This window comes from Lissotriton helveticus, chromosome 4_1, assembly GCF_964261635.1.
Source record: "Lissotriton helveticus chromosome 4_1, aLisHel1.1, whole genome shotgun sequence".
Taxonomy (NCBI): domain Eukaryota; kingdom Metazoa; phylum Chordata; class Amphibia; order Caudata; family Salamandridae; genus Lissotriton; species Lissotriton helveticus.
In genome coordinates this window covers 256,704,411-256,715,869 of record NC_136063.1, presented here as the reverse complement: position 1 = coordinate 256,715,869, position 11,459 = coordinate 256,704,411, and the positions used below count along the sequence as shown (strand labels likewise).

Below are 11,459 nucleotides of genomic sequence, written 5' to 3'. Positions count from 1 at the left end.
GCTCTCTGCAGTGCGGAAATGCTGAAACTGGCCTGGCCAGGACGGAATACGAATCTTCAATTAATAAATACACAAGTAAATCTGTACACAAATAATAACATGTACGACAAATACATATATATGAATAAATAAATACAATAATTTACTGGAAGCATTTGCAGTGCCGTGGAATATTAGATGCCAGCACGTGCATCAAGATTCGACTGTACTTCATTGCACAAACAGCAATAAATATTCCAAGATGAGAAAAAGCTTTTATCTCCATTCTCGCTCCTTCATTTCAGCACTGTCATCACACAACCGCTTTATTTTGTCATATCTAATTCTTTGTACTTTGTGCCCTCATTATCACATGCTTTGCCAGAGGTTCAGTTCAAGTGAGTAAAGTAACTGCACAGAAAAGAGGCTGGTAGGTTAAATTAGGATATAGCGGGCGAATTTGTCTGTCCACCAAAGCGATGGATAACTACAGTTCTTTGAAAATAAGCCATTTTGAGGGCTGTACACCAGAGTGTCTGATGTTTATCTACCAAATGGCTGGTTTAGTGGTTTGGTCGGCGTTAGTTTAGTTGAGAAACATGGTGGTGGAGAATTCCCCATTCATCGTGGCAGAAATTCTGCCAGTTAATGTGGGTACTGCATGTTTTCTCCAAACTGGGGCTGCATTGTTGCGGCCACATAATAGTCTTTAACACCATATTACAGATGATAAGCCACTTGTACCTGAATGTCTGCCACCATTTCCAGGTTGGTATTCCATGTAGTTACCTCCATCAGAAATGATAGTGGAATGGTCACTCTAGGTTTGATGGAATTTCTGAACCTATGCACGGTGGGTCAACTCCTGACCTTGGCAGAGAAATGAGTGGAGAAGTGACAGACCTGCCACTCATGACATATTAATTAGGTGGTAATATCACAAGAGGTGCTGACAGCCTAACGCCCATTGTTGGTGGCTTTTATATCAGATGAACAAGAAGCAGTGTGTACTTCTAACAGTTACTTTATTTGACCAGTCTGTGACAGTAATTAACACACATTTATTTCTTGCATGGAACTTTCAACACTTATTATTTCAAATTTACCATTCAACTAATTGGGCAGTAAATAATAATTCCTCCTATTTGAGGGGTGAGGGTTGAGCAATTAATTCCACCAGGTGCTCCAAAGGGTGGGTGCACCTGTCTCTGCCAAGTGGAGCTGAATTAGGAAGTGTTGGCGCACAGGCAGGCTTGTGTGCCCCCGTGGCGCACAGGCAGGCTTTTGTGCCCCCTCCCCCTGCTAAATGGCGGTGGCTGTTTACTGCAACCTCTGAACAACTCGTATGGGTCTTGGGGAAATCAGTCTGAATTGGCACCCTCACACACACACACATTGCTCCAAGATAAACTAGCCAAATGTTTGCCTGCTCAGGAATAATGTGCCACACTGCCCACATTGCAGCTAGTAGTAGAAGAGGTGGCCCACATTAGCATTGGGGATTGCTGAAAAGCAGACGAGACAGTGTACATTGGCATCAATGAATGCCCTACACACCATTGTTGGGATTTCAGTAATTCTTTAATGGATGGGCTAAGATACCTGGTATTAGGTAGACCTACCACATAATGAAGGCCCAGCCATGAATAATGGGCAAGAGCAAAAGAAATGTTTGAGCGAATCTATAGTTATGACCAGCTTCTGAAACGATGCGGTCTTGTATTAACTATAGTACAGAGCATTCAGTTATTCTGTATACAATCATAATGTCCTGGTATTATTCTGAAGTAATAATCAATGTACTATGGCTTTCAACTTTTTCAACTATTTTTGGGATCCACTGATTATGTTGCATTTTTCTGAATGAGGTTTCTTCAACAACAGTAACTGCACAAACTGCTAATACATTATTTACCTATGCGTAAATAAATTAAATCATGTTGAGTATCTTATACCAGTCATAAATTAATGCATAAGATGTTACATACATACAGCTAGTTTGTCCTAATGCTGCACCATCCTTTCACTCTTTGAAAAAGTAATGTTCATCAATAGCTGCCCCTGTCAAAATTTTGTCATTTATGCAAACCCCTCCCTATAGTTTTTGCCTGGAATAACATTGCCACACGTTTTTCCACATGGAAAAATACATATGTTCATAATTTAGGATTCCAGCCTTATAAGTGAAAATGTATTTGGCCATTGTGAAGTCAAATAGGGTTCTTGAGAGAGTTCCACTTTAAATCTTACAAATTCGGCAAATCATTTACCTGAGAAAGAAACACTAAAAACCCTCACCCCTAATGCTGCACATTACACTTTTTAGGAATTTCTATGACAGAAATGTAGGAACTCAAGTGAAATAGCAAAGAAAACAAACCAAGCACTATGCTGCCTTTAAAAGAAACAGTATTAGAACTCACAGAATACATTAGGACATTCCAGAAATGCTTATCCTTTATGGGTATCTAATCACTTGTCAGATTGTGAATGTTCCTACATCTCAGATTTAGTACTAAATTGGGAGAATTAAGAATAAGAAATATGATTTTCAGTTTGACTAAAACAATCAATTCACACAGTATGATAAACCTTTGTAATGATTTTGTTTGATATCCAGAAACAAAGTTTTGGGTTAATGAACAAATACAAAAAATATTGTCATGGGAAAAGTTTGCATGGATTAGTTATGAAAAATGCCCCAAACAAAAGAGTCTGAAATCATAGATTCTAAAATTGTAAATTATAGTGTTAGGTCTAGATATAGTTTGCTCAAAACAACAGAGACATTCTTTATGAACTTATATATGGTTCAAGGGTTCATATAATGTATGCATTTGTTTGCCTTCACAACGGAGAGGATTCGAAGAAGATGGGGCGTAACGGCCAGAGTGGCCGACTTTGGAGCTGGAGAACAAGGTTCAAGTCTCAGCACCAGCTCAACATCCTGTGATTATATCCAAATCACTTAATCTCCCTGTGCCTTCCAATAAAAACGAATGTCTCCTTGTGTAATGTAACTAGTGCTCATGTAAAGTGCTCTGATACCTTCGGATCGAATTTGCGCTATATAAAACTGCAAACATTAAAACATTAATGATAGGAACAATGTTCTGATAGAATGGACAAGTTGAGATGATGGCTGCAGGAGTTATTGCATCCATTATAAAATTCTTTAGTAAGTACTGTCTTATATGACAATTAAATCAACATCTAAAATAAAAATATATAAAAAAGATTTCTCAGTTTAGTATTGGGCGATCAACTAGATATTTGTGATTTGGACTGACAGTACTGTTTACTTCACAGAAAAAATGCATTACAAAAGAGAGGAAGATTAGAGTCAATTTTGCACATAAGTTTTAAAGTTCAGAATTAGCCAGAGTTTGTACCTATTGGGTTATTGTGTGCACTAAATCTTTTCAATCCCTAAAGAGCTGGAGCGATTCACAAACAAACTTGTAAATACAGGAAGTACTACAAAAGGAATACTATTTTATGTACTCTTACATGCGATTGTGAATTGGCCATGAAACGTCCAACTGTCTATTGGTAAAAGTCCAAAGATGGCACAGTCCTTTTACTCTGCTCTATCTGTTTAGGGATATTCCAATTTCATTCCCATTTTAGATGTTTTGGGGCCAATTTACGAATGCATAATAGTGTATATAAAAGCCAACTACAGGAGTGCTCTTTTATGAGCTCTTATATGCCTTTGTGAATCGGCCCCATAGTATTCTGCCACCAGCTAAGACATTTGACTATATGTCAATTAGTATGTCTCATTATATACAGATTTGTTCAGTAACCTGGCCTACCAACCAAATGACAAACACTCTATGAAAAGATGAGTCCACAAATGATTTGCAAAACCTGCATATAGAAGCTTCCATGCTCTCATTCTTCTTTGCTTATTGCTCTGGCACAGGATTGTTCTTCAAGGGTACATACTGGCAATCTGTCCTCCTTCCTATGGGAGGGGTAACACAACCAATTGATGATCCAAGGGAATAAGTTGTAAATATTGTCATAGTTCAGGTACCATATTTTACAAACTCTGTTTTAACAACTCTATGATAAAACTGGATAAGCTCAAAAGGGTAAGCTTATTGTCTTTGTTGTTTTACTGTTCAGAATCATACTGTAGAATCTTACAAAACGAAGCATGAATTTCCCTGCATTCGGCAACTGCAACTTTAATAGAGATTGTATGCTCATTTGTCTTGCATAACTGGATTCATGGGGGCATGATGACTCAAAAATGCTACATTTATGAGAAAACTGGTGGATGGCAGCACTCGTGTCAACATAAACAGAAATGAAAGTTGAGGGCATGAAAACAAAAGCAGAGGTCGGTAGCAGAGGGGATGCAGGCCACTTAAGGCAAACAAGGCTTCACATCACAGTCAAGGCTTACTCCCCGGTGCTGGGACCCTTCCTTAAAGAGATTTAAAGAGTTCCAGAGAAAAGCAAAAGTAGAAGAATAAAAAAGACAGAGCGGGGGATGGTTGATTGGGGTGGTGGGAGACACAAAACAAATGAACAAAAAACAATGAGGGCAAGAGTGGGGTCATCCATGAAAACGTAACGAAGCACAACATTGACAACAATTTCACCACAGGAATACCACTGACATAATGGCTGTGTCCATGGGTTTCCTGTGGTGAAAAGTCCTACTTCTTGTCATTTGCCCTGAGAACAAAGCAGTGAAGGTTTAATTGAATTTTGTGTCACATAAATAATCCATGGTGACCTTTTAAGATTGATGGGTTGTACCTAAAATGAATATTGTATTTTGAACTCATACTCCTTTAATCGGTGGGTTGGAACAATGAAATTGCTAAGGAGACCTCACACTATTGGAAGAACCATACAATTGTATCTGATTATGCATCCCAAAGAAACTTTCTATTGTTACATATAAATATCAGTAGTATATGTAATAAGTAATGAAGCAGCATAAAAAGTGAACATCTACAATATAAAATTGGAAAGAAATTAGGAAAAGAAAGAACTGGTGGTGCGGAAAAAACAATATCCCATGCTTGTGGAAGATTTGACCTGACCTAGCTAATAATTATTAAGCTTTAATATTCCCACTACAGAACGTCTTTCTTGAGACAATACAGTAGAAAAACTTTAAAAGGTCTCCATATACACTCAGGCTTCTTAAAGAAAATACAATGTTGATCACATATTATTGTACTGCAATCAGATTCCATACACCATAGTGAGATGGGCAATTTAATCTCTTGTTATAGTAAACATGCCATCAGGCTACACTATTTCGTTGGGGCACCCACATTTTTCCCAGATACTCTGCAGTGATCTTTTTTCAGGGGCTCATCTCCAGTGCAATATTAAGGAATATGAGTGTCGTAGCCAAAATGGACAATGCTATGAAGCTTATTAGACAATGAGTGACCTTCATCAGTCAATCACACTACAGGCCTGATTCTCAATGGCATTTACGGATGTAAGTACAGGCTTATAACCAAAATGACTTGATTTACGGCTGCTAGGAACTCACAAAAGAATCCTGGGTGGTGCAAAATTACTTTCTAATGGAAATCAACTCACCAAGAGAGCATAGAAATATTCTGAAGTTACACCTATGCAAGAGTTGAGAAGTAAGTGCAAAAAAGAATGTGAGGATTTATAAACTCAAGTATGATCTTTTCTTACCCTATAAAGGATGAGAGATTTACTCCAGCAAAAAGCTGAAGTAACTCCCCTCCCAGAATGGGCAGGGGATGGATCACTACCAACTTTGAAGGGGATGCTAGTTAAGAGGTTCCTCCATGGGAAAAATGTCTTCCATGGGTAGAAAAAAAAGAGAAACACAAAAAAGGTAATTTGCCCAGCAAGCTCTGTTCCCTTAGGATTTAATTGTATGCTATGTATGATTATACACTGGGGAGATGGGAGTCGAAGGAATATGTCACAACATTCACACTAGTACGAATAGATTCCTGCACCTACCTGTGCGTTCCACTAGTGATGTTAGAAATATTTGTGAATTGTAAAAAATATTAGCTACTCACCTGTTCATGCAAGTACCTTCATTGATGCAGATTTACTTCTATTAAGTAAACTGCCCCCAATGCCTTTGCTTCAATTTGAACTGATGTGAATATGTCTGTGACCAGATGTGTGTGAGACTACCCCCACTCCCTGAGTATAGGAGCCAGAATACATTGCGGAAGTCACTTAAAGAGCAATCATTCTTCTGATGCATGCTGAGTACTCCATCACATCATGTCCACTACTCTGACACCATCCTCAGAGTTACCCCAGAACTCAAAAACATATCATTACATAAACCTACATTAAACATGAATGCTTTTACCTTGGCTGTCTCCTTTAACAAATACCACCAAAGGACTTACTTTACTCTTTGTAAAATAAAGTGTTTGCATTATAAAAGTAATTATATAGTGGAATAAATGTGTAAAGCAAAAATCCTACTACGATGAGAATGATAGAGGCTGTCTCATGTGAGAAGAACAAGCTGCAGTGGTGAAAATGTAGGTTGAAAATGTATTTACAAATAGGACTCTATAGACGCGATAAACAAAGTGTATGTTTTGAATAAGGTCTAGGATTGAGGAGAGGGAGAATCCAGTCTCTGTTTCCAAATAAAAGATTGGTGAAATGCATGTGTGGAAATAAGAAGGAAAGAGCTGTTCCCAGTCTAGAATTTATGGTCCAACAAGAGCAAAATAAAAGCACGGGGAAAGGCGATATATAAAAGCAATGGTGCAGGAACTCCCAAATAATATTGTGGCATCCTGCATGAAGGAATACAAAACTAAATGATTTGGGGAAGGGTTGGGTATTGTGGAGAAAGAGATGGTATTCACTCTTAGAAAAACATAATAAGCATCAGCAATGCCTATAGGTCTGCCTTTAAAAGTAAATTGCATGGTAATGTGAAGCATTACAAGTAAATAGCATGGGAATTTATATGTATTTGTGTGTGAAGCAAAGAACTTGGTGTAGGTTAAGAGTTCTGGTGAGATTGCACTGTCAAGCCAGCCCTAAGCACCCATGTAAATTAAGGACTGCCCTCCTCCCATCTGTGCCACTGTGGAGAAAAAACGCCATACATGATTTAGCTATCTAAGACACTTTAATAGCATAACGCAATGTGTGTGCCTGTGAAAGTTCAAGCTCTGGCAGCTGACTAACTAAACAAAATGATCACAGCTGTGTGAATGGCAATCACGTTTGTTTGGAAGCACACAATTTCTGTCCAATGAAAACATGTATTCCTTGCTTCCAACATGCAGGTGGAGCCAAAGCCCCTCTCTAGAGATGCTCATATAATTGTCTGGCAACAGCTGTGCTGTCAAGCTTGACCATAAAAAGGGAATGAGTAGCAAAAAAGAGCACAAAGGAACGGAGGTTGAAATTAGTGTAAAGTTCAGGGTCAAGCTGAAAGGCCATGGTCAAGATGTATGGCGTCGAGGTAGTGGTACATTCTTGTAAATGGATCAAAATAAAGGTAGATCAATAACCTGCAATATATTTTACTTTATGTATCATGCGTGTATACCACAGTGTTATTGCCAATGTCTCAAAAGCCCAGTCAACTGAACTACCTAATAATCTAGTTTTGAATGTTGTGTGTTTTTGTGAAGTTCTTAATAATGTGTAGAAATACCATGCACGGAGAACTGCTTGGAGTATATAATTTGCAGTGCATGAAATTGCATGGGTTTTCTTATTTTGTTCAGTTATGAAGATGCTGAATAATTTTCCTGCAGCCATTTTCAAATCAGTATCTTCAACCAATCAAATGTTGAGGCTAAATTGGTAGCTAAATACATGTTTGATTTGTTCACACCACTATTGCTGTGGGTGAAAAATCCTGCCAAATCTTTAGTCCACACAATTATATTTGAAGGTGTTTCCCTTAAATAAGAGCTCAATCCGTGATTTTGCTGAATTTGAATTTTAGAAATGTCATCAAATGTTGTGATTTCTGCTGCATTCAATGAAGTGGGAGGAATAGTGTTGTGCATATTTGACATAGCTTTATTCATCATCCTGTATACCCCGTCGGATTAGTATTCCTTTATGTGTGCATAAAAAATCATGAGAAATTGGTACCCCTTCAGTGACAACCCCACACAAACTGTGGTAGTGCTTTCATAAGAGAGCCTATCCCAAAAAATGTGATCTACCGCCTTATGCATACCTCACTTTTGGTAAAATCTGTAACGTTGCTGGTTCCATGACAATGCTAGAAATGTGCGGTTACAAAAGTTTTAAACACATTTTAATTGGTCCAGTTTCACACTACCTGCCGTTAAAACGATTTACATTGGTTTTATTTTAGGTAGCCAAAAACATAAAAAATAAGTATATTATAGGCAACCTGAGTGTTCCTAAACTCAACGCCAGGTAATTTAAAAAAAGCTTTAATTCTTAGAGTGTATAATCTGACGTGACACATCATAAAAGATATCATCTCATTTAGGTCAATACGTCTCAACCACATTTCTGCAGGGATTGAAACAAATATTGATTGTTTTTGGCTAGTTTGGATGCAAAAAGCTGCACTCACAATGAAAGACAGGCAAAGGAGACATAAAAAAGAAGCTTTTACAGGAAAAGGTTTTCCTAGAACTAGTTTCATGTTGTCGGTCTGTTAACAAAAGTAGCACAAACCACGAAGTTGCTTTCTGCATAGATCCAGTCATTGTAATTGGAATGCCAGGTAGATATGACTCAACAGTAAAGAAGGAAATATCGGACGCAGTTATATAGTGTAAGTTCATGCAAACCATGCGGAAAAGAAGCTGCTTAGTTTCATTGGTATGAAAGAAAGTGTGTTCACACATTTTCATGAACTGCTAATGCTAGTGGGCATGCATTTTATGTGCCTTCAGTGATTGAAAGTGTGAGCTTTGGACAAGTGTGCATTGAAATATACAAAGTTTGTGGACAACAGAAATGCCTGCCTGGCCTAAAGTGGCTTGGAAGGGGTCCATGCTGACTCAGAAATGGCATCTCCCGTTGAAGACAGGGGCATCGGTCCACTCGGTGTGAATGGGTCAGTGTCTGTGTCTGTTTCCCCTTCCGCCAGATAGCGCTTCTCTCTCATCCAGCTTGATCCTGCACTTGGTCCGAAAGCAAAGTCATCCCTTTCCTGCGAGATGCTGAATCCACTGAGTGAGCGCTCTAGTTCCTCATGGTTGACGGACAGAAGGGATAGTGGTGTGTCACTGTCTCGGGTAAAGCTACGTCTCTGAGTGGGGGAAATCCTTTCTGCGTAGGAGCTGGCAACGTCAACCTGGGATTGGAAATTGACTCGGGTGTCAATTAGTGTCAGGATAGGCAACACTGTTGGCCTTTCTGGGTATGATGCTGAAGAGGGTGGATCCGTCCTCCCACAACTTTGCCCTCCAAAGGGCAAATGCCCACAGTAGCTCACTGGGTCCTCCGTAAACAAACCATATGGTGTTACTGTGTTAATTGGAACTTGGTGCAAATTACATGGAGTCGAATGAGTACAAGATTCAGAGTAGTTATAAATGACCCTTTCAAACTCCGAATACTTGCTGTCCCCTTCGCTCTCTTCCTTTATGGAGCCTGTGCCTTTAGAAGGGTAATATGTTGTCACCTCCACCTGAAGTTGATCCATATGCTGCATGTGCATATCTACTAGGAAATCAAGTTTCTTGTCCATGTCGTTAACCTGAAAGAGACAACAGAGCACTGTAAAAGTTTAGAATAATCTTCCAAGTAATGTTAATAACTTATGCTTTGTATTTGAAGTTAGGCCTAATAGATAGATAGATGACCATGACCCTATTGACTCCAGCAATGAATTTTACATTTAAGCAAGATACTATCAATCTTTTGCAATCCCACTGACCATGACAAGCAAAATTTGAAAAGACTGTTGACATTGAAATATGTTTACCTGCTTGCCTAGCCAGTGTACCTTGTGACAACTGGATAAACGTCACCACATGGTAGTTAATGCATAATGACCATAAGCAAAGGAAAATAAATAGGGCACCAATAGATTGCATTTCTTTAGAAATGCTCTTCCACAAACACCTTTTTGTGTAATTGTGTGTACTATCCCTACATTTTGTGGGTTACCAGTGCTAATTTCTTCAACAAAAAAAGGAAAAGAACTATGATATAAGTCTTTAGGCAAATTATTCAGCATGGCAACATTTCTGAAATTTGATCTTTTCCATTTAATAGATTTTAGTCTTTTTTGCCGATGGGAGCTTTACCGGCAAGGAAAGGTCTTTCTCACAAAGTAGATTATGCTTCAAACAATGTTCATTCAGTATCTCATAACACTTTTTTTTACAGAAGGTATATCTTCATGTGAAATTTTCACTTGGGACAACGGCAAACCACATTTCATCTAATTTCACATGATTTTCCAAAAATTACCATGTAGATTTGTGTGATTTCATATAAATTCATAAATTATGTGGCATCGACTTCTTGCTATTGATAAATCAAGTCCAATGCTTTAAATAATACACTTGCATATATGAGCGAAATCGCATCACTATTTTCAAATTCGCCCTTCATGAACTATCCAGCAACCCCGACTCAGAAATACGTGGTCAGGCAGGCTCTGTGTCCTAGGCCTGAGGTTACTGATTGACAGGTCATAGGTAGGGTGGTATGTAGCCAGCAGACAAACGCGCGAACAGGAAACTCAGTTCTATCCCCCAGATAATCGCAGCTACACCACAATGGTCCAGGGAAATTGGCTCCATTAAAGCACACATGGCCAGTGGGCTGAGCACATTCCCAAAACACCAGAAAGTCAGATGCCACATGAAGTTAGGAACACATAGCCAATAAGAACTCAGCACACAGAGTACATGCAGTTATCACACGATCCTCATGCAGAACATTTGGACATGTTTCCCACTAGCCACATTGTGTTCATGCAAGGGCGAGCCCCACCTGGATTTGTAACCATGGGGGCCCTATTTAGACAACCACGAAATACCGATCTGGTAGGGGACCCATGGGAATATTTAAAGAACACAGCTCTGGGAACATTCCCAACTTATACTCAACAACACAAAAGTTCCAGAGGGTCTAGTGAAACAGTGAGTCAAGCGTGCAAGTCACCATAAAACATATCAATCCACTGACTGATTACCTACAACGGTACACCGGGACGCCCTAACGGATGGTCCAAGGTACCCATCAGTCACCACTCGGAACCGCCCTTCATCATCTGGGATTCCTTCAGTAGACCATCGATGTATACATATACTATTCTCATAAAGACAGGTAACCCAGATGTTATAAAGGTCCCTCTGATTGGAATAGAATTTAGTATGGTCATACACCTCCTTTGGGAGTAAAGTGATAAGTCATTAGGTGACTGATAGTGTGCAGTGCAAAACAATGAATATAACAGAAAGTGAAAAATAGGGAAAATGTGCAATTAAAATTGGATTGGGGAGTACAGAACAACTTTA

General features: G+C 39.0%; 1 protein-coding gene across 1 annotated transcript in view; it reads right to left on the bottom strand.

Annotated features, from left to right (window-relative positions):
- Positions 1-8,246: 8,246 nt before the first annotated feature.
- KCNQ3 (potassium voltage-gated channel subfamily Q member 3) overlaps positions 8,247-11,459 on the bottom strand; it is an 855,832-nt gene continuing 852,619 nt past the window's right edge. Inside the window, exon 15 of the mRNA XM_078685552.1 lies at positions 8,247-9,685. Coding sequence (XP_078541678.1) covers positions 8,954-9,685 — 732 coding nt within the window. The 3' untranslated portion in view covers positions 8,247-8,953. The remainder of the gene's footprint in view (positions 9,686-11,459) is intronic.